The sequence below is a fragment of the Maylandia zebra genome, linkage group LG5, assembly GCF_041146795.1.
Source record: "Maylandia zebra isolate NMK-2024a linkage group LG5, Mzebra_GT3a, whole genome shotgun sequence".
Taxonomy (NCBI): Eukaryota; Metazoa; Chordata; class Actinopteri; order Cichliformes; family Cichlidae; genus Maylandia; species Maylandia zebra.
Window position 1 is genome coordinate 5,856,804 of NC_135171.1, and position 24,967 is coordinate 5,881,770.

General features: G+C 38.4%; 1 protein-coding gene across 1 annotated transcript; it reads left to right on the forward strand.

The window, feature by feature from the left end:
- The first annotated feature begins 6,209 nt into the window (after nt 1-6,209).
- serinc3 (serine incorporator 3) lies at nt 6,210-24,260 on the forward strand. Its single transcript, XM_004559810.3, has 10 exons — nt 6,210-6,404; nt 12,313-12,474; nt 14,770-14,963; nt 17,154-17,233; nt 17,346-17,483; nt 17,665-17,834; nt 19,096-19,186; nt 19,405-19,621; nt 20,042-20,266; nt 23,000-24,260. The coding sequence occupies exons 1-10, from the start codon at nt 6,366-6,368 to the stop codon at nt 23,133-23,135; spliced, it is 1,452 nt and encodes a 483-aa protein (XP_004559867.2). The 5' UTR covers nt 6,210-6,365; the 3' UTR covers nt 23,136-24,260.
- The last annotated feature ends 707 nt before the right edge of the window (nt 24,261-24,967 follow it).

Here is a 24,967-nt window from a genome sequence, read left to right on the forward strand (position 1 = left end):
AAAAGGAAACATTCAATTCTAGATTTACAATTCACCACCTGTTGTTATAAATTGTGGAGATACAGAAATTCTTTTATTGCTGCCATATAATCTGCATCATTATAATTGCATTAATAACATTCTTTACAGCATTATTTCATCTAATAATAATTCTCACAGTATTGATATTGCATTACAGTTGTTTATTGAAGATGTCCATTTGAGGATCCTTCCATTATGTTAACTTTTATTACAAGTAAATATTTTATACACATTGCATATCTGTGCTTATTTTGAGTTGATGTTCGGTTCATTAAGGGTCTTAAGCTTCACTGGCGTGACTGTCCAGGTGATACATGTTGAGGGAAACTAGAACATAGAAGGATAACTGCAATGCATGCTTACAGTACATATAATACATATAATCTAGGAATGTGTCCGGCCTGAGGCCTTAACTCATTTGGTGTCTTACTATATTTTATTCTACTTGGTAACAGATGATCAGAGTCAATAATTAGCCTCAGAGTCCCTGAGGGCTTGAAGCGTATTACCTTGTATGGAAGGTGTTATAGAAAAGAGAAGTTCTATGTCTGCTTATAGGTATTAAAGATGTACGATTAACTGTGACTAATGTCTGGAGCCTATTTTAATCTGTCATTGACGCCATGGGGGGGCGTGTACCCCACTGCTTTATAAGTATCCACAACATGTATTTTGGTCAGAAGACATATGCTGATGTTTTCTCCGGGCTGTTAATAAACTCAACGTTTGATTGCACTTTTCTGGGGCCTCCGTGGTTTGTGACACTGCTCTACATTGATTGATTTCGCAACAAAATCTACCATTTATAACAATAGCTTAGAACATGGATTCACCAATCTAAACTTCATGTGATTAGGTGAAAATGGATAAAATTGAAAACGAACAATCTAAAGTATCTATTTTATAAGAACAATTTACAGTAGCAGGTTTAATTTATATATCGGATGTAAAACTATTATTATATAAATTACAGTGTAATTAGCCATCAATGGGTTTTTTTTTTACCACAACACCACTTTACAGCGCTTTTATAAGCAGAATTGTCTCAAAATAAATTACAATACACTCAGAAGTATAAAACTTATGAGACTTTGCAGTTCGTCTTTAAGAAAAGTGTTGTTTAAAGCCACCCTTACTATTTCTACTTATGGGACTTATAGTATCCTTTATTTAATCTACATTTGACACATCAAAACAAAACTTAACAATTCTAAACATGTTTGGATACTGAGTGAAAATCTCATTAGGAATTTGAAAGATAGAAATATTAGCTGTTCTCCTATTGGACAATAAACAATCCAAACCAATCCTCAAGATAACAGAGAAAGTAACAACTTGCCAGTTCACTGAGCAGTCTGTGAACAGCCAAGTGTTCAGGGTTCTTCAAGCATGATGCAGCTATCCAGAGAGATATAGACACATTAGATAAAGCTGTTTAGTGGGAAGTAGATTTGCATGAATTATTAACAATGGTTAAATGTGTGAACATGAAATTGACTTGGATAAATAGAGAGAGGAAGGTTGTATGCTGGTGATGGATGCTAAGTTTGATCCATAAACTGATGATTGAGCACTCAAAGCACTTTGAGCACTTTGTTGCCATCTGATAGTGTGTCAAATCAAGGCAGTAGGTCCAACTCAAGTGTATCATCCACTTCATCTGCACATCTCAGGGCAGATGACTGCCTTGCTCGCACGTCAACATATGCTCAAAGAAAAACACTCTCTTGAAGAATAGGAGGAGCAATTGAGGAGAAAGAAAGAACAACTTCAAGCAGATATGAGCAGTTTGAAGCAGATATAGCTGCAACTGTTGAAAAAGTGAATGTGCTGAGAACTGGATCCACTGTGCGGAGCGTTGCTTCACGGAAATCCATTGGAATGGAATCATATTTTAAAACAAAAAGAAACAGCGTCGAAATCCTTAATGCGGATGCAGAGACTTTTGTTCCACAGACGCTTACCACAGACAGTCACTGGGAATGCAGAGCTTCAAGTAAAAACAACACAACGGAGTATGAAAAGAGAAAGACCTGCACCCACTCTTATGGGACCTTCTGACACTTTTAGACCAATCCAACCTTTGTCTCGGCAACAAGCTGCTAATCCTGTAGCCAATGAAAACCTGCTGTCCATTATGGAAAAATAAAATGAATTAACTTGTATGTCGGCCCATCATCAAAGTCTCTCTTCACTGCCCAAAAGAGAGATTCAAACCTTTGATGGCGATCCTTTACATTTTTAGGATTTTATGTGTTTATTTGAACAGGTCATAGAAGCAAAGACTGGCGATGCTGGCGACTGCCTGCATTATCTTGCACAGTACACCAAGGGGCAGCCCAATGAACTTGTTAAAAGCTGTCAACATACGCCTGATGGTGCTGGATATGTAAAGGCAAAGACTCTTCTGTATGAGCACTTTAGGAATGGACATGTGATTGCATCTGCTTATTGAATAAAGTTCACTCATGGTCACTGATTAAATCAGAAGATGGAAAGGCTCTTCAGGCAGCGGCCTTGAGTGATGGGCACTAGAGTATTGTCCTACCAAGGGGAAGATGCGGGTTGTTTGACAGTCTAGCATCATTCCAGGGTTTTTCTCTTAACGCGCAGCTCCTGAGTGGTCCTGACTTAACAAATGATTTGATTGGCGTGCTGACAAGGTTCAGGAAAGAGGCTGTTGTTTTGATGTCTGACACTGAAGCTATGTTTTACCAGGTGCATGTGCATGTGAATATACTGCCCTACTGAGATTTTTCTAGTGGTCTGGTGGTGGCTTAAATCAGATCATGCAAGAGTACAGGATGTGTGTTCATTTGTTTGGGGCAATGTCCTCTCCAAACTATGCTAACTATGCCCTGCGGAAATGCACAGAGGACAACAAAGCATACTTTAGCCATCAGGTGATTCACATCATTCCATAGTTTTTATGTGGACGACTGCCTTGCTTCAATAGGCTCTGAAGAGGAAGCCATCTCTCTTAAGTCAGATTTCAGAGACATCTGCGCCAAGGGCGGCTTTCACTTAACAAAGTGGATAATAGCCACAGCGTTCTGGCAGTGATAGCTGAGGAGGAGAGAGCAAAGAAGGTTAAGGACCGAGACCTGGGTTGTAACCACCTGTTGAGCCAGCATTGGGAGTGTGGTGGTGCCTACAGTCAGATGTGTTTAAGTTCTGCATGTCCATCCCAAACAGACCATTGACCCTGAGAGGGATCCTGTCCACAGTAAGCTCCTTTTATGACCCTCTGGGGTTCCTTGCTCCTGTCATCTGCACAGCCAAAAGGATCCTTCAAGATCCTTCAATCAGCAGTTGCTCAAGAGTGGAAAAGCTGGATGGAAGAATTACGCCTGTTAGACAACATCAGCATCAGGTGATGTTTAAGAATTCCTGATTTATGAGAGACCACCACTGCTCAGTTGCACCAGTTTGCAGATGCGAGTGGGAAGAGGTATGGCGCTGTTACCTCACTGCTGCTGCACAACAGTCGTTCGCAGATACTCAGTTCCTTCATAAAGGGGAAAGTCCCGGTTGGCACCTTTAAAACCAGTCATAATCCCCGAGCATGGAATGTGGAAGTGGTAGCAGCAGTTCATATGGCTAGAAGGGAGGAGGGAGCTAAGACTACTTCTCCTAAACTCAGTGTTTTGGACAGAGAGCACCGCAGTGTTGAAATATATAAATAACGAGACTTCCTGATTCTGTGTTTTTGTGGCGAAGTGAGTGTCAGAGATCCTGAAGGCTTCTAGGGCCTCCCAATGGAGGTATGTGAACACAACGCATAACTCGGCAGACCTTGCTTTCAGACGTATGAAGATAGAGACTTTTCTACATGACACTGAATAATAATAATCAAGTTCTGTCAGAGGAAAATATATGCAGAAGAAATTTCCTGCCTCCAAAGGGGAGAGAGTGTGAAACAAAGCATTCACATATATGAGTTGAATCCTGTTTTGGAGGACTATGTGCTGCAGGTTGGTAGATGTCTCAGTAGGGCAATGGAAAAAAAATTCAAAGCACCCTGTCATAATCGCTAAAGATCTTCACATTTCTAATCTCATTCTACAGCATATTCATAAAGAGGTCATGGTGGAAGGAACCACATACTCTCGAAGCTGCATCAGAAATACTGGATTCCTGGTGCTGGTACTTTGATTAGAAACATTATGTCGAAGGTAGAACGTTTCATGGAGTTGCAGGCCAGCAGCAGATGGGTGGCTTGCCCGAAAGCAGATTTGACCAACTTTGTGGAAGCAGAGCGCGACCTGACACGAGCTATGGAAGAAAATCAGGAAAAGATCTCTGATACGCTGTCTTTGAAGGGAGTGAAATGGCTCTTTAGTCCTCCAACTGGATCGCATCATGGCGGAGCATGGGAGTGGTTGAGTCGTTCTGTCAGAAAGATTCTTAATTTCACCCTGCAGACACAGCATTTGGACGAAGAAGGACTCCAAACTGCTCTTTGTGAAGTGTAGTCCATCCTCAACAGTAGACCCATTACACTGGAATCCACTGATCCAAATGATTTGGAATCCTTAACACCAAACCACCTCCTCCTTCTCAAATCCAACCCGTGTTACCCGTCTGTTCCAGAAAGGTAATCTCTTAACGATGGAGACAGGTCTAATATATATCTCACCTGTTTTGGAAAAGATGGATTAAAGAATACTTGCCACAACTTCAACAGCGCCAGAAATGGGGAAGGATTAAATGCAACTTTATTCCTGGAGATGTGGTCCTCATAGTTAATGACTCTGCAACTCGTGGTTCCTGGATTATTGGCAGAGTCACAGGAGCTGTGCCAGAGAAAAAGGAGCTTGTATGTCAGGTCTGGATTAAGACCCCAACCAGCCGTGTGTGCAGACCCGTCACAAAGATATGCCGTCTTCAGGAGACCTTTGACCCATGATGATGACAATTTTGACACAGCGTGACATAACTTACGTTGATTTGACTTTAACACTAAGAGAGATACATCACAGACTGACTATATTTAGGCTATGTGCTGGTAACCTCTGGCCTATGACTGACTGACCATGTGTGGACAGAAGAAGAGAAGAAAAGAAAAAACGACTTCGGTGGACTTTTTGAGCATGTTATGTTGTCTAACTGGTTGTCTGTGATGTGATGTGTACGTCTTGAGTTATGGTGTCCAATATGTAATTATTACAGTACTGATGCAGGCAACAGTACTGATTAGTTGCCGGAATGTGGTTGATAGGCATAGCTTTGTTGGTGGGTGTTGGTGTGAAGTGGGTGATGGGGGAAGTCGTCTGTTGCTGACCGCTCAAGCCAGGAGTGTTGTCATCACTGTTGTTTTGGATGGATTTTAACAATTTTTGATACCATATAAAGAAGTCTTAAATTGAAACTGAATTGCATTACATTGGCCTCTAGTATCACTGTATGGAATCTGGAATCTTCCCATCCACCTGTTAGTGACCCTCCATCTGAATTATTAATATTAATATTAACAAACTAGCAGGTGGAGAAGGCCCCTACTGGCTCATATCTATGGGGGTGATTTCTGCTCATAACGCCCATTGTGTAGACTGATAACATCCGAAGTGCATAGGGATAAATCGCAACTGCTGAAACTTTTTGGAATAGGGTTTGCAGATATTTTTTTTCTTTGAGTACTACAAAGAAAACAGATTTCACTACTTGGGTAACACAGTGATACAACTGTTAGCAATGTCACCTGAAAAACATTTTATGACATTACCTTTGCCAACCACATCAGTGTCACTGAAAATGGTGAATATGAGCTGATTTTTCCACAGGTTACTCATTATGGAAGCGAGCCAGAGATTGTGATACAACATACAAGAGAAGGGCTGAAATGAAAGAATGAAAGACCTGTAAAAAGGACACAGGCTTTTCAAATCCTAAATAAATTAATATAGAAAGCGCTTCTTTTATGTGTAAATGAAATTGAGTATGTATGACTTATGACTGAAGAAACAATAAACAGTAAACCACTAACACTAGTAGACTTTACCACTAACTAATAATAACTTTATCATTGTTCTAATATTGTTAAAATACTTTATAACATATAAACCGTTAATGACAATTAGAAAACCTAATTACGTATTAGTATGTCCACATACCGTCACCAAAGCCTGTACAAATGGCAACAGGTCAACAACGTCATGACGTCACCCAGCGTTACTTCAGCCAGCCAAAGCTCTGAAGTAGTTCGAGGCGCTGTCGTTCTGTCCTGACCGCCTGACAGAGAAGCTTTATTTTCTTTCGACAGTGAAAACACCAGCAAAGAACGGAAGCGAAGTAACGGGAAGAAGAACACAGACTGTGCGCTTCTGTTCAGGAACCCGGCAACCATGGGAGCTGCTCTGGGGACATTTTCTTTTGCAAGCTGGGTAAGTGAGGTTTTTACAAGCACCTTGATTTAAAGTGATGAGAAATGTAAGGTGTCGTAACAACCTGAAGCTTAGACAGGTAGTAGGCTAGTGCTAAAGAACATGGACACACTCAGTTAGCTGCTATATTAATTCCCGTTGTGTTCTGTGATCTCGCCCAGGTTTGTTAAAACAGTTATGGTTTCGGTAACGTTTCAGCTACGCTGGATTTAGATTTTATCTGCAGAAATCTGAGAATCCCCCTGAAGTAGCTGCCGCGTGAGGAGCAGTTCAAATATACGGCACAACAGATAGTTAATCCCAACGCACTTGGTCATCTGCTGGCATGTGATTAACTGGATTAGTTTGCGCTTTGTTACATTATAATAAGAACACAACATGCGTCGTATTTAGAAATGTCAGTAGATGAAACGTAGAGAATGAAAACAGTATCTTTTTATATAAGGCAAGAGAGGAATAGCACTACATGGATACGCAATTAGGACTAGAGCAAATACCACAAATATATCTTGTAATAAAGCATTCAGTTTTTCACAGAGCTGTATTATCTGTCAATTTAACAACTTCATTTATACAAAAAGACAGACACAAGTAAAACTAGAAAAAACGGTATTAACAGTATGTTTTCTGTCTGGGTTTATTTATGGTTGAGATCATGATGAGGCATGGCCAACCATTTTCAGGCTGTAGGTTTTCTGGCAGACATTGTCAAGGCCAGTCTGCAGAAGAACTAAGCTGACCTTGTCTGGCTGGCATACTTGTTGACTATCTACCAAGTATCGTTATCACTTGACTCCACGTCTGGTATTAGTGTATATAAGAGTCCAGGCAGTGGTTTACTGTAAATTAATACATATGCTGTCTGACAATGTCAGGCTGTGATTGTTTGTTTTGTTTTTACTACACCAAAACTTTATCAGTTTAGTCCAGTTATATTTCTAAGTAAAGACACTAACATACATATACATATAAAGGTTAGCATGTACTACTTGCATTATATTACTGCTTCCCACAATCATGTGTCATGTGGGCAGGCCTGTGGGCACATTCTAAGTCTAGCCAAACTAGACTTAGAAACTTTGGAGTAGCAATATATATTTTACATAACGCTAAACAAATATTCTCGTGGCATATTTTCAAAGCTGTAGAATCAATGTAGCTAAAGTATATATTAGAGGAGGAGTCGCTGTGACAAATTCCTGCCCACAGGCCTGCTGGGTCTGACCACAAACACCACATGCTGCCTTTCTTAAATAGCTGCCCCAGTTTTAACAGTCTTTCCTGGGGGTTTTACTGCAACTGATAGCTCATTAAATGAAAGTGAATACTGAAATTTTGATACATTTAGGTACACATATTACCATACTATAGTTTGATACAACATCACACATGATTCTGTAGCTCTAACTGTTAATGTATATTGAATGTATAATGAATATTCTCCAGGAAAGCCTTAAAGACACTGCATCCCCATAGAGGGCATGCAGTGTCTTTAATTCAAGAGGTAGAATAGACCACTTGCATAAAGTTATTGGCGCACATGTTGGCAAAGTGCGTCTCCTCTGTCCTCACAACATTTAAAGCATGTTCCCACTGTGGTCCAAATGAATGTGCCTTTACCACAAGGTAACTGTGGTCCAGTAGTTTCCAGTGAGTAAACCACATTTGCTTCCTCCATTTTATCTTTCTACAAATTATGTATCTTAATACAAATAAAAAAACTGGTCTTGTCAAGGGGACCATTTGACAAAGCTTTTTGAACTTGCCATTCAAAAGTCTCTTTTCTTTATCACTTTCTGCTCACCATACATATTGTTACTGCTGCGTCACTTGCAGACATCCTGAACTACGAAAGTGGCCAAAGTCACATACTGTGCGTGAATTCCTCTGTGCGTTAATTGTGCATCAAAAAAGAAATTAAATAAATACATATATACATATTATATAATATATATTTGCAGCATCTATTCTGGCAGTCAGCATGCTGGTTGCCTGATCCCTACTGATATGCTATTGTGGTACAACTTGTCATATTTGTTCCATCCAGCATGAAAGTTGATTGAAGTAGCATTTTCTTTCATTTCATTTCATTTGTGATTAAGAATTTTATGCTAACAAGTATTCTATTTGTGTATACCTTTTACCTTAATCTTAAAGTGTATATTTGTTTCTTACTCTTCTTATATTTATTGTTTGTCTTTTGCACTGAATGGAACTGGAGCCTCGTTGTCTCGTCTCTCTATATACTGTATATAGCACAGATGACAATAAAGTTTACTTTAACTTTGACCACAATAAATACAACATACAACAATATACCATTCAGAAATGTTTTTTTATTAGCCTCTGCTTAAATAAGGGGCTTTACAGGACTGCTTGAATTCCTTTTTGTCATATTTTAACTAGCCAGTACTCAAACATTTTTCATGTGTCTGTTCAACATTGCAGGTTCTGATTCAATGTCATGGTAGGAAGGGGTATTTAAAACTTCAGGCTTTTGTCTTTAATATTTTTTGAGACCTAACTTCAGATTCCAAAGTGTGGAAAAACATGCTGGAAGTGGGTCAATAGACATTTTTCAATAAATTTATATCTTGAAATAGATTTGATATATGAAGATGTCGGCCCACCCTTTGCAGCTATAACAGCTTCAGATATTGCCAGGCAGGCGGGCAGCATAGACACTCAAGTTTGTGAATGCGATAACTTAAGAAGGAAGTCACCGAGGACTTTCAAATCAATACTATAGGTGCATCTACCAGGAGGCTGCGGGGTACCACTGGTGCTTGCCAATATTTTTAAAATTTGTGTTACTATCCATACATGTGTGGAGAGAGACAGAAACATGTTACCGTTTGCAAATATTTGATAATCATAAGAAGAAGAGCCCAGCCTGTTGTTCTTATAATATTATGTTCATATTAAATGAACAGTAACTGTAACATTAGTTAGTGACTAGGCAGGCCCAATGACTTTTATCTGTTTCTCATATAAACAGGTTTAAGTGGCTCATCTTTAAGTACCAGCTAGAAGTCTTAATATCCTTCTGTTCAGTACAGTCAGAGAAGCCAAGGTAGTGTTTGAACTATAGTACTTTTAATTAACATTCAAGCTCACTCATGTGCAAGCAAATTCATTTATGTATTGTTACACCCCGGCCTAGGCAACCGGGGTGCAACGTAGAAAAACAGAAATAAGGAAAATAAAACCACGAAGGCTCTCCACCAAAATCCCAAAACGAAAATATCCCATAACGAAAGCATTGACAAACCCATTCACAACTATTTACAACAAACTATTTATTTACAACACGGGGGAGATCGCGACCATGACATACTGAAACACAAGGCTTAAATACATAGAAGGAGCAATCAGGGAATGGACCACAGGAGGGAAACACAGCTGGGGCAAATTAGACCTGACGAGACAAGGAAACGTAAACTGAACACACTAAGATAACACAGACTTTCAAAGTAAAGCAGGAAATACATGACAGTCACGCAAAAAACAAAACACTGACAACACCGAAACGTAACAGTATGTATTAGTTACCAAACACCAGCTTTCCCCCGACAGCTCACTCCTCGTCTTGCCTAGCAAACTAAGAATATTGATTTACTCATTATCTTAGAAATCACACATTTAACTTACAGAAAAAATGAGACAATGAGGCCTCAGGTTCCATGTGTCAGTTAGTCCAGTTTACTGCAGAATACTTTACTCTGTCAGTTAGAGCAGGGCGATATGGCCAAAAATATTTATCACGATATATATTTGAAAATTTGCGATAACGATATAACCGACGATATAATTGATGCGAGACAAAATACAACTCCACAACATTACTAGCGCAAAAAGACAACCTTCCATTTATTTTCACTTAAACAAGAAGCTGGTTTTTATGTACATTAAAGCTTTATAAAAATGTAACAGTGCAAATGCAAATTCCTTGCTGAAAGTTTAACCAAAAGGCATTTCCAGTAGAAATGGGCTGACATATCCTGAGCATAACCATGTATAATATCCACTGAAGTTAAAAAGAGGTGCTTTGCAACATTAAACTGCAGTGTGCAGTACGTATTTTTCGCACCATAAGGTGCACGGGATTATAAGGCACATTAAGCGAAACAAAGCAGTCAGATAAATCAAACTTTATTAAACTCATTCTTCTTGCTTCCTCCACTTCTGTACCATTGATTCATTAATGTTGAATTCTCTGGCAGCTGCTCTATTCCCATGTTGTTGCAGTATATTAATGACTAACCTCGTATTGTGGATGGATTATCTCAGTTGTTCTCCTGACTGAAGTTTGGTCCGTTTACAGCATCCTGCCATGCGATTGCATTTGTCTCTAACCATGAAGAACCTTCACGTTAACTTTTATAAGTGGAAAAGTGTTAGTGTTCGTCCTCCAGCTTCACTGTTTATGTTATGCTAACATAGCTGTGTCGCTAGCGATCACGTAGCACATCATTATATACCAGCTAGCCCAACTTCAGTAACCCTACAAACGTCACTGCTGTTTAGTTTCCTGTCTTCATTTATGTTGGAAGTGATAGCAGAGCTGTACGTTTGATTTTTTTCAGAAATCTCTCTGTCAGAACATGCAATATCATGCTTAGGTAACTAGCGAAACTAGCGAGCTAACTTCCGCTAGCTTCCTGCTAACTTCTAACTCCGTTAAATGTAATAACTTTTGTTTTCATGGATGCCTGGAAGTTAAACTTTATAGTTACACCTGGTAAAGCAGCAATGCTGATCGTTTTATTAAAGATGAAAGAATTTAGACAGTTTTTAACTCTAAGTGATGCTGCAGTGTTGTTTGACCTGAAGCATACGGAGTTTAGGACCCAGATTACTCCCAGATTTAAGAGCATCTTAGTCCGACAAATATGACAATAACAACGGCCGCTTGCATGTTCTGCAAAAAAATGTGCTTTGTTGTGTATCTGACGGACAAACACCAAACCAGTTCCACATCACTGAAGTTGCACCATTTTTACAAACCAATTCTGGTTCATCTGTTTCACTCAACAATCGGCCATGTGCGTATGAAAACCGGTATTACCGTGAACGGTATAATATGGCCCAGCCCTACTGTCAGTTTGCAACAGCTGGAAACACTCAGTGCTTCTGCTTTATTTGCAGTTCCAGAAAAGAGATACATACAAGTTTCTCCATGACAGCAGCTGCCAATAAAAGCTTTCATCGTTAATTATATTCAGGCAGGGGAAAACAGGACATGGGAAGGACTGCTGCAAACTCATTAGGATTAACTAAGTAATTTTCACAATAAGAGTGAAGGAAATGTCCAGTAATAAGCAAACTTGTGACAACTTTTTAACCTGCAGAAAAAAAACTTAACGAGGGATAATTTGTTTAAAGTCTCAGAACCACACAAGCCAATCTGCTTCATATGTCCTCAAGCCTGATGGCAATAAAGTAGTCACTTTATGACACAACATATCAGATGGCACAGTGGTCAAAATACAGAGTGCTCTCAGTGCAAAGTAGTTTTTCTCTGAATGTCATTGTCTCTAATTGCCAGTGCTGTGCTGAGTCATTCAGTGTTACTCAATGAGACGTTACAGTAGACTGTGTACAGCATAACAGTACAAACATCAAGATCAGTCTATACTGGCAGTTGAATAGTTGAAAATCTAAAATAAATGATTGAAATATTTTTCTAAGTTACTAAAATGTGTTGTGTGTGCTTGTTGTCAGTACTGGAATTTAAAAAACAAAAATCCAAAGGTTTAGTAAAGTGCATCTTTATATTATGCGGTAAATGTTTGATTAAGAACATGTATATGTTGTGTTCTCACATTGATCGCTTACATCTTTCCTTACACATATCCCTGGATGTTCCACTTTTGCTTCAAGTGTGATTTTTTTATTGATCCTCCAGGTGCCGTGCCTGTGCAGCAGTGCTACGTGCCTGATGTGTAGCTGCTGTCCGAGCATCAGAAACTCCACGGTGACCAGGATCATCTATGCCTTTATAATGCTGATAGGCACCATCGTTGCCTGCATCATGCTGTCACCGGGTGTGGATCGGCAGCTCAAAAGGGTAGGAGTTGACCATAAAAATACCATAAGATATAAACTTTATTGTGAATGTAAATGTCTATTATTTAAAGTTAAAATGAAATTATAATGGTTGAAACTGGTGCATAACTGATGCAAAAAAATGAGCATTCATGCAAAGCCACCATGAGATTTATAACACGTGCATCAGCACAATTTGTTTCTCGTTTAAAACAATCGTTGACAATTGTTTAAAAATGGAGAAATAAAAAGTGATGCTGACATAACAATGTTGTTTCCTCTGAGACATTAACTGTGATTCAAGTAAAGTTTGTAATCAAAGTTCATATGAAAAAAGAAAAAGAAGAAAACAAGTGGAAGTCAAGGAGCAGATGACATGTCAGCCCCAGATAACACAGTCCAATCCAGATTCATAGCTCCCAAGAAATAGTACCAAGAAATTAGAATATGTGATAAGTGATGACATCCAGCAATAACAGAAGCTATTTTAATGAAAGGTAAAATCATTTAAGATAAGGAAAACTTGAATATGTATAAACCGAAGCAATTAAATTAAATATCAATCTGTCACTCCTTTCCGTGTCCGGGTGAGGTTTCCCGTGTTGGGTCAAATTAAGCCGCAGGCTCCACACAGTATTTACTTTCTTTAATTGCATTTTTTATTTCTATTTAATTCTGAGCATTTTTTTAGCTTATGGTGTTTTGGAAAATAAATAGTCAATAATAATAATAATAACTATAATAATAATAGTACTTTACACCTTATTTATCAGAATCAGAATCAGAATACTTCTGATTCTGATAAATAAGGTGTAAAGTACTATTATTATTATATTTACTGCTAGTAAAAAGTTAGGATTAAAGTGGAGATGATGATAATTTTGATGAAAGCCAAACCGCATGTCAGCACAAGTCCAGGCCTCAAACCATCTCCATCAAGAGTGCTGTGCGTAAACAGATGTCTACAAACCTCAGTGTACTAAAGCAATTTCATAAAGATGAAAGAGCCAAATTTTCTCCTTATCAATGTCAGAGACAGATAAAATCTTGTAGAAAACCTATTACATTATTGCTGCTAAAGACCTGAGACTGGACTAGAGACTTTTCTTTATTTACTTCTGACTGTAAAAGAAGCTCGATCATCACAACCCTAACACCATAGCCCTAACTCGGAGTAGACATCAGCAGGTTTTTCTCCAAGTCACAAAGCTTTGACATCATAACAATCTGATTGTTCACATGCAATCTTGACTTATGCTGAACTAGTAACAACAATATCATGAGGATATATCAAATATATATCAAAACACAAAATTCCCTGCTGCGTATATATTGTCTCTCTGTTCTTTGTCATGTTGTTGTCATTTGTTCCCTTCGAGCTATGTTTCTTTCCTAGTGCTTAGTTTGTTCCTAGTTTCTACCTAGTCTCAATTTTTGAACTTTGTTCCCTGAATTACGGCAATAAAGCTTCCTGTTGAGTTTAGCTCTGGTTGCGAGAACAAATAAAATTTGAATCATTGGTGAAAAAAAAACAGTAACATCCTTCCTACAGGAGCTAAGTACAGCAACTGGTGATATTTATTTAGATGGCTTCTCTCTAATTGATCTCTTTGAACTAACTTTAATAATTACTTTCACCGTGCCATCAGCATGTCATTTCAGTGAGGAGAGATCATTAGAAGGAAAGTGGAAATGATATAAAGCTCAGATTAGAAAAAGGTTCTTGTTGTTTTCATTAGTTATACTTCTTAACAAATCAGAATCTGCAAAACGTACTTTAGAAATTTTGAAATCATAATCAGCTAAGAAAAGTTCAGGTGGTGTACCCGTACTTCTTATGGCCTCAGACAGTGGACTCTTTGTACCTGTCCTGCTAAATCAGTATTGTTGACTATAAGATTATACGAGACAGCATGGACCACACTGTTGGATTTGAAGGAAATACACTGAACTGCTTTGAACCATGTATATCTAATAGATTACAGTTTGTTCAAGTAAACAGGGTGCCTTCTTCACATAACAAAGTTAGTAATGGAGTTCCACAGGGTTCTGTGCTAGGACCAATACTTTTTTATACGTGCTTGAGGCAGTATTATTAGAAAACATGACATACATTTGACCTGTAATTTTCTTCTACTAAATTCTGATAAAATTCAGGTTATTGTATTTAGTATTAAAAATCTTAGAAAACATTGTGTCTAACTAGAAACGTATTTCAAAGGTGGCTCTTCTTTACACTCTCTTAAAAGCCTCATATGCATATAAAAATCTCGTCTGGATGTACAGAAAACAAGGGTCTTTCTCTGATTTTCTGTAGATCCCAGGCTTTTGTGAGGATGGGGCAGGTTCGTCTGTCCGTGGTCTACAGGCGGATGTCAAGTGTGAGATGTTTGTGGGGTACCAAGCAGTTTACCGTATATGCTTTGGAATGAGTATGTGGTTCTTGGGGTTCTCCGTTCTCATGATAAACATAAAGAACAGCAGAGATCCACGTGCTGCTATCCACAATGGGTAAGTACTGCAGTAAAGCTAGCAAGATGTAAATATTTTTACCAGCACAGTCCTACCAATCCTAAGGTTCAGTTTTAGACTTTTTTAAACCATAGCAGGTACATAAACAAAGCAGCCATAGATCATTTGCATTTAAATATCGCATTTCCAGGCCTTCACTGTGTTTGCACTCTAGTCCACCTTGGCTCTTTAACACTGTGAGGTTGTAAAATGTAAATTATACAAGATGTGTTTTAGCAGAAGACCTTTGTTTTTTAGTTTACAAAGTTTTAAAAATGCAACAATAAATATTTATCATAGCTGTCCAATGTCATTCTAGCACATATATAATGTCCATTATCGTATTTGGCTGTAAAGGTCTTATTTGGTTTTATTTTGGTCTCACCAGCAGTGTGTCTTTCAAGTTTAAGTGTAAGGTCAGCATAACATAAAAAAAAGTAATAGTAATAAATTCTAATAAAGTCACTAAATAAGTATTAAATAAATACATGTGTGATGCACATTCATATCAAAATCAAAGTGTGTTTGGACCTTTCAGGGTAACTGATTGGACTCTGGATATACAGTGGCTTGCAAAAGTATTCAGCCCCTTGAACTTTTCCACATTTTGTCACATTACAGCCACAAACATGAATCAATTTTATTGGAATTCCACGTGAAAGACCAACACAAAGTGGTGCACACGTGAGAAGTGGAACGAAAATCATACATGATTCCAAACATGTTTTACAAATAAATAACTGAAAAGTGGGTGTGCGTAATTATTCAGCCCCTGAGTCAATACTTTGTAGAACCAGCTTTTGCTGCAGTTACAGCTGCCAGTCTTTTAGGGTCTGTCTCTACCAACTTTGCACATCTACAGACTGAAATCTTTGCCCATTCTTCTTTGCAAAACAGCTCCAGCTCAGTCAGATTAGATGGACAGCGTTTGTGAACAGCAGTTTTCAGATCTTGCCACAGATTCTCAATTGGATTTAGATCTGGACTTTGACTGGGCCAGTCTAACACATGGATATGTTTTGTTTTAAACCACTCCATTGTTGCCCTCGCTTTATGTTTAGGGTTGTTGATGCTGGAAGGGGAACCTCCGCCCCAGTCTCAAGTCTTTTGCAGACTCCAAGAGGTTTTCTTCCAAGGTTGCCCTGTATTTGGCTCCATCCATCTTCCCATCAACTCTGACCAGCTTCCCTGTCCCTGCTGAAGAGAAGCACCCCCAGAGTGTGATGCTGCCACCACCATATCTGACAGTGGGGATGGTGTGTTCAGAGTGATGTGCAGCGTTTTGCATTTTAGCCACTAAGTTCCATTTTGGTCTCATCTGACCAGAGCGCCTTCTTCCACATGTTTGCTGTGTCCCCCACATGGCTTGTGGCAAACTGCAAACGGGACTTCTTATGTTTTTCTGACAATGGCTTTCTTCTTGCCACTCTTCCATAAAGGCCAACGTTGTGCAGTGCACGACTAATAGTTGTCCTGTGGACAGATTCCCCCACCTGAGCTGTAGATCTCTGCAGCTCGTCCAGAGTCACCATGGGCCTCTTGGCTGCATTTCTGATCAGCGCTCTCCTTGTTCGGCCTGAGAGTTTAGGTGGACGGCCTTGTCTTGGTAGGTTTACAGTTGTGCCATACTCCTTCCATTTCTGAATGATGGCTTGAACAGTGCTCCGTGGGATGTTCAAGGCTTGGGAAATCTTTTTGTAGCCTAAGCCTGCTTTAAATTTCTCAGTAACTTTATCCCTGACCTGTCTGGTGTGTTCTTTGGACTTCATGGTGTTGTTGCTCTTAGACAACCTCTGAGGCCGTCACAGAACAGCTGTATTTGTACTGACATTAGATTACACACAGGTGCACTCTATTTAGTCATTAGCACTCATCAGGCAATGTCTATGAGCAACTGACTGCATTCAGACCAAAGGGGGCTGAATAATTATGCACACCCCACTTTGCAGTTATGTGTAAAAAATGTTTGGAATCATGTATGATTTTCGTTCCTCTTCTCACGTGTACACCACTTTGTGTTGGTCTTTCACGTGGAATTCCAATAAAATTTATTCATGTTTGTGGCTGTAATGTGACAAAATGTGGGAAAATTCAGGGGGCCGAATACTTTTGCAAGCCACTGTGAAAGCAGATGAGATATTTGATTGAGACAGTTTTCCTGAGACTTATGACAGTAACAATTTGTTTCAGATTTTGGTTCTTTAAGTTTGCTGCCTTGGTGGCAATTACAGTTGGTGCCTTTTACATCCCTGAAGGGCCTTTCACCTACAGTAAGAATTTGTATTTAAAATCCTTGATAACTCAGATCTCTTTTACACACAGATTTGTTAGTTTGTATGAAAGACGAGTAGTTCAATTACTTGTGTATTTGTGTTGTCGCAGTATGGTTTGTCATAGGCTCTGGTGGAGCCTTCTTTTTCATTCTGATTCAACTGGTGCTGCTGGTGGACTTTGCCCACTCCTGGAATGAGTCCTGGGTTGACAAGATGGAGAATGGCAACTCCAGAGGCTGGTATGCAGGTCAGTGACTCTGGCCCAGTTACATGCTGTATTCATCTTCTAAATACTGTTACATAAGCGAGCACTTACTCTGAAATTTTTTTTTAAAAAGCGTACATGTAGCACACACAGATTTCACAAATCTACTTTCAAATCAGTTTTTTGGTTTCAGCTTTGAACTGTTTCTACCTTGTATTTTTAGCTCTACTGGCTGTCACGATCCTGAACTACATCCTGTCATTAACAGCTGTTGTGCTGTTCTTTGTCTTCTACACGAAACCCAATGAATGCTTCATCAACAAATTCTTCATCAGCTTCAACATGTTGCTCTGCATAGTTGCCTCTGTTGTCTCAGTCCTGCCAAAAGTCCAGGTGTGAATACACGGCATGTCTGCGATGCACAGATAAACAGAAAACAAAAACAAGACACACTATTCTAAGCACTGAAGATTCTGCTTTGTGTTTGCAAATGTTTGTGCTACTAGCATCATGTCATGATGAGCATCTATAGTAGCATCTACATGGAATTGATGCTAAGGCCCCTTTGCTGAGTTTGACAGTGTAAAACGGAAAGACAGAATAAACCTGAAAATGGTTGGATATCTCTCTCATAATTCTGTTATTTCAAAACATTATGACTGTGTTTTGTAGCAGCTTGGTTTAGTTTTGCTATAGGAGATAATATTGAAAAGTAAACATAGCTCTATTGATAACATTTCTACCAGCTATTTTTGTGCAAAACTAACTGAACCGTGTTAATGCAATAATAAAATAATATCAGATGGGAATAAAAACATTATTTAAGTCTAAATTTTAATTCTAATAAATGTACTCAGGTTGAATTAATCAATTAGAACAAGAAAAACTCGAAAAAGAAGGAAAATGAAAAAATAGCTGTATTTTCTTTGCCTCAAAACAGAAACATGAGTACAGTCAGGGGTTAAGGTGAGATTCAGCGGGCAGGGAACCCTAAAATCAGTTTTACAGATGGTGACAAAAAGCACAATTCACTCAATGTACTGTGATCAGCTGACCTGCTGCTCAAAAAAAAGAAAACACAACCCACTTAAACTGCCCACTATGGCACACGACTGCGCCTCTTTGTTCTCTTTTATGCGATATCCCCTGGTGATTAATGCACGAACATGATTACCTTTCATTTTTTACTGTTTAGGCTTAAAATTGATGTGTGAAGGCCAGTGATGTGAAATGATAGCTTCCTTCAAATGCGTTAAACCAAAAGTAACAAGCCTGTTTTGAAAATGTAAGAAGTAGAAAGTACAGACAGTAAAAAGTTATCAGGAAAAAAACCTTTCATGTTAGAGTTTAGCAGAACAGGTTTGCCCAAGCTTAGGCTGCTGCCCCCGCGACCCGGCCCCGGATAAAGCGGATGAAGATGGATGGATGGATGGTTTTCCCAAGCTACCCACAAACATTCCCACTGTTGCTGGCCTTTTTTAACCATCTAGATATTTTCTAAATAATAAACAAAGGTTAATTTTTGTGTTTGGAGTGCTTAAACAGTAAACACAGGATTATGACTTCTTTTTCTATAATACATATGTACAGTTTCAGTTCAAACCTGTGGGAAGTAAATACTTGGCACTGATAAACCTTATCTGTGTATTTGCAGGAGTCTCAACCTCATTCAGGTCTACTACAGTCTTCTTTCATCACCTTGTACACTGTGTTTCTAACTTGGTCTGCCATGACCAATGAGCCTGGTGAGACTGTTTATATTGTCTGGGAATTTCAATAGACTCAAACACTCCTTTATCTGCATATATTTATGTTCTTCTCCATTCATTTCAAATAAAAGATCTTTTTGTCTCATAACCTTAAGATTTATTGCTTTTTAGAAAAGCTTTGGGTTATTTTGTTCAAATTGTTTTTTAAAGTATTTTTTAATTAATATTGTTATTGTTTGTTTTGCTGATCTCAGACCGGGAATGCAACCCCAGCCTGTTGAGTATCTTCCAGCAGATCGCAGCCCCGACCCCGGGCCCTACAGAGACCGAGAACCAGACAGCCACCATGGCAATGATTACCACAATCACTGGGACAGAAAAACCTGCCTTTACATCTCCATACCTGCAGTGGTGGGATGCTCAGAGCGTTGTGGGCCTCATTATATTTATCTTGTGCATCCTGTATTCCAGGTAACATTGTAAATGTTGTGTAAAGCGCTTTGAGTGCTTTGTTAGAGTAGAAAAGCGCTATATAAGAACCCGTCTGTTTGACCTCTTTTTACTGTAGACTGCAGTGTTAATGAGCATTAAAAAAAACATGCTTACAGACTGATGCAAAAAATGATTTTGATCTCTGTAGCCAGTTTCCTCCATCATAAGCCAAAGACTTTTCTAGTCTTTGGCTTAAAAATTTCAACACTGTGCTGTTATTGGTGTAGAGTACTGCTGTAATTACTAGTTATGGTTCCTCACCTGGTGAAGGGTTGACCATTTCTAAGCCTTCCTTGTTAATGTGAACTGTGTTTGTGTCCGTTGTTTTTTCATACTGTGATCCTAATACTTGCTTTTCTTTCTTTTTGGTCAGTTCATTCATCTCTGTTTTGATTCCAGCATTCGTTCATCCAGCAACAGCCAGGTTAACAAGCTAACTATGGCATCCAAAGATTCAGTCATCCTCGCTGAGGGGGGCAGCACAGAACTGTCAGAGGAGTCGACAGGGCCCAGACGGGTGGAGGACAATGAGCGGGACATGGTCCAGTACAGCTACTCCTTTTTTCATTTCATGCTTTTCTTGGCCTCACTTTACATCATGATGACCCTCACTAACTGGTACAGGTCAGTGGCTCCCTTCTCTTTTAGCACAACACCTAAAGTGTAGTTTGAAGTGTTTGGGTGGTCAATAATCCTACAATATATATATGTGAATGGTAGTTTATTTCATTTCCTTTTTATACAGTGTGTGAAAAAGTGTTTGCCCCCTTCCTGATTTGCTATTTTTTGGTATGTTTGTCAGACTTAAATGTTTCAGAGCATCAGACAAATTAAAATGATGGCCCTGTGTGAAAAAGTAATTGCCCCCTAAACCTGATAACTGGTTGGGACCATTAGCAGCAACAACTGCAATCAAGTGTTTGCAATAACTGGAAATGAGTCTTTTACAGCGCTGGGGAAGAATTTTGGCCTGTACATCTTTGCTGAACTGTTGTAATTCAGCCACATTGGAGGGTTTTGGAAGGAAGCTGTTTTGGAAACATATTTGGTGATGCTTCATCCTCTGCATTGCGTTTGTGTGCTAGCAGTGTCCAAGCATTCTTCTTCTTTTCAATTTTTTTTTCAAGAGCTCACAAAAGCATTCTGGGGGTCTTTTGTGAGCTCTTGGATGAGTTGTCGCTGCATCCTTGGGGTAATTTTAAACAGACAGCCACTCCTGGGAAGCTTCACTGTGGTTCACTGGAGTCCCACAGCCTTAAAAATGGCTTCATAACCTTTTCCACACTGAAATATGTCAATTACTTTGATTCTCAGTTCTCCTGAATTTCCTTGGATCTTTATTTTAAAACCTTTATTGAAAAAACTGCATATTATTGTCAAATATTTACATTTGTTTGATGATGTGAAACATTTAAGTGTGGCAAACACTGTTTCATGCAATTGTATCCATTCAGATGCATGAACCAGACTGACAGAAACTAAACAACAGAAGGGATAAATGCTATATGAAGCAATGCATTCAAAATAGGTTATAAACCAAAACACATCCAATTATTTTTGTGTCAGAGGGAGACGTGATATGACACAAATGTTATGGTTGACCATGAGAGTCACAGTCTGGCACTAACATAACCCAGAAAATGGTTTAAATATCCAGAATTGCCCTTTATTGGTGTCTGCGGCTGGTATTATTCGGTCAAGTAGTACCAAGAAGAATGAGGACAACAATGGTCTACTGAATTTGCATATTCATTTCATTTCATTTCATTTATTTGTTCATTTTCAGGCACAACAAATACCTATATTGAACATAAAATGCACAAAACAAAAAACAAAAATTGCCTGAAAAAGGAGTGGGACGAAGAAAACTTATTAAATCCCACCCCTATACTCACTCATCAACAAAAAAAAAACAAACTTCCCGCAGCTACGCCCATCATTGCATACAGACACATCAACAGCCCCGGGCACATACAAGCATCTAAACGGCAGCTCGCAAACAACAATTAGAGCCTTCATAACTGAATACAGAATATATAAATTATAAATTGCATTACCACAGGTAACAGGCAGTAATAACTACAAGTAACAAACACACATACATATACATACATATATATCTACACACACATGTACATATATGTACATACATACGCACACTTTTTTTTTTTTTTTTTTTGGAATCCATACCAGCAATGGTAAGAGGACAGACATTACAGAGCACACTAAAAGCATCATTGAGTATACTGTGACCAAACCAACTGTTTGTAGAGAAATTTAAATCTATGAATATTTTTGCATTGTTTCAATTGTAAACTCAGACTGTTCCAGATTTTCACACCACATACAGACACACAAAAACCTTTACGGGTTGTTCGAGTTCTGGGTAATTTGAATTCTCCAAAGCCTCTCACATTATAAACCTTTTCTCGAATTTCAAATCTAGTTTGTAAATTTGCCGGTAAAAGTTTAGTAAAAGCTTTATACAAAATTATGGATGTATTGTAATTAACCAGATCCTGGAATTTAAGTAACTTTGCCTGAAGAAAGAATTTGTGAGTATGATCTAGATAACCAGCCTTGTGAATAATACGCAGTGCTCGTTTCTGTACTGTGACTAATGGATTAGTTGTATTTTTATATGTGTTTCCCCACACTTCCACACAATATGTAAGATATGGAAGAACCAGGGTACAGTACAGAGTACGAAGTGCATCAAGGAATTGTTTCACTTTGTTCAAAACTGCGAGGCTTCTGGAAATTTTGGTTTTTATGTGTCTGACGTGGGGTTTCCATGAAATTTTATTATCAATTACGACTCCCAAAAATTTGTTTTCACTCACATTATCAATTGGTACACCTTCAATGATAATTGGTAATTCTACATTATATTTTAAATTACCAAAAAACATTGCTTTAGTTTTATTTATATTTAATGATAATTTATTTATGTCCATCCATTTTTTTATTAATTTTAGCTCCCTGTTTACGGTCATTACAAGATCAGTATAATCATCGCTACTGAAAAATATGTTTCATCTTTTGTTTTGAACTCTTTTTTTGATTATGATCTAGTTTTCTGTGCAGCTGTCAGTCCATTGTGCTTTTATTTATATTAGGAAATTCATAACTCATTGTTAAAACTGTAAATGGTCCCACAATGTTTCATTAGGGGTTTAATGGCACCATATAGGCCAAGCAAAGGCATTTCCTACTGTATAATTGATATGCTGACCTTATTTTTCTGAGGTGCAGAGATTTTGTGATTTCTGCTTGAACAAGTTAAGGAATTTCCTTCTTAAAGTAGCTTTCTCAGTTTTTTATAAATATACTTATTGCATTTTTTTGTTCTGACAGCCCTAATACAGACTACACCATAACAAGCAAGTGGCCAGCAGTATGGGTGAAAATCACCTCCAGCTGGGTTTGTTTGGCTTTGTACACATGGACACTGGTGGCCCCCATGGTCTTCACCAACCGAGATTTCAGCTGATCAGCCAGTCTCCACAGCGTGCTCTTATTTTTTGTCTGTTTTTACATTAAATTTGTCAATAATGCTACTGTCAAGATGGACTCAGGTTTTACACTTTTAGATGGATTCTGAGTGAGTTGATTGTGTATGCTTCCAAAGTGCCCTAACAGTTGCTTCAGATAAAGATTTTTTCTGTAGTGATTTCACACCAGTCACATCACTAACAATAGCAATATATTGTTGTATTTTTGTACTTGGGCAATTTTCTGGTTAGAGCAAACCTTTTGGATTTAAGTCAGCTAGATTTTTCTTTATCTTCTTCCTCCTTTTTTTTGCTGTAACACCAATTTATGGTGAATGCTTAGTTGAAAAAAAAAATTCTCAACATCATGGAGTTACACCTACGACTTACTGTGGAGCTGGGGTGAACTGCATTCACTACGAAGAGGATGTAGTTGGCTGTTCAACCTTCATATGCCTTATATGTCTGAAAAATGTTAGAATATCAGATAACTAGGGAGTATGTACATGAATGTCGCAGACATAACTGCAATATGACCAAAATCAGCTCAAGTTCCTGCCAAATGTAAACGGACCTGCAGGTCCATCAGACCTGAAGATGTCAGGTGGTTTAAAAATATCCTTAGAACAAAGAGATACAGGCACACCTCTGAATAGCCTAGAATATCTTTAGTATTTATTTTGATTATTGTTGTAAGAATGTGTTTCTGTAATTTTAAAAAGATTTAAATTTTTAAGAAAAGGACTCCATAACTGAATAATTACAGATGTTTGAGAATAAAAAATCTGAGCATTTGCCTTGTGTTCCAGATTTACCCAGTGTGGTTAATAAGTTATGAATTCTCTGTAATGCATCTGCAGTTTGTGATTATACTGACCTACTATATAATCATTTGCTTTGCTTTGACTCAGAGATTCAGTGTGCTCATCTATGCCACAGACAGGAAAAAAAGCATTCTGAAAGTCATCAAGTTATAATTGGTTCCACACTTTTTTGTGTTTAAATGTTAATATTTTCCAAGGACCACTGTTTTTTTATTTTTTTGGCAAAGCTGTGTACTTTGAACCTTTGTTATAACTCTCAGCAATGTGCTGTAAATGAATAAAGGCACATCTGGAGCTTTCTGTGTGCTTTTGTTTCACGTTTGATTGTTACAAGTGTCTCATCTTATATTGGTGAGACCCATGAATATAAGCAGCACCAATACAGGAAGCTCAATTATTAAGTGTTAACTTACTGCTTTGCAGTGTGCCAGAGAGCAGTAATTCCTTCAAATCAGTTTGATACACCAGTGCAATACCAGTAAAATACTAATCTTTCTGAGAAATAAACATTTAAAACCTGGTACAAATAAGTACAGATAACTGTTTTAATCTCTATGGACACTTTTCATAACAACTATGGCTTAATCTTTTTTTAACCATTTGGATGATACGTTAAATTGACGGGGCGTGTGCACAAGCAGCACCCGGCAGTCCTACGTTTCATCTGAAGGGATGTCAAATGCTATCATTCTTCTGTAAAGTAAATTTACCTACAGGTATAAGTAAAGTAACCTTAACCTTAAATCAGTGGCAGATTGGCACTGATTTAACAGAGCAAGGCCACTGCCTCTTCTTTCACCACTCTGAGATCAGCTACAGTTGTGCAGAAAGACATCCAGCAAATAAACAAGCTTCAGAGATTTATCATTGTGACAGATGAGTTTCCTCATACCTTGGTGATATGGAGAAGATGGCATGTGAAGAGGTTGTAAATAACTCCTTTTATTAGCAATGATGGACACGATGATGGAGAGGGGGACACCAGCTCTGACCATCTGTCTAATAAA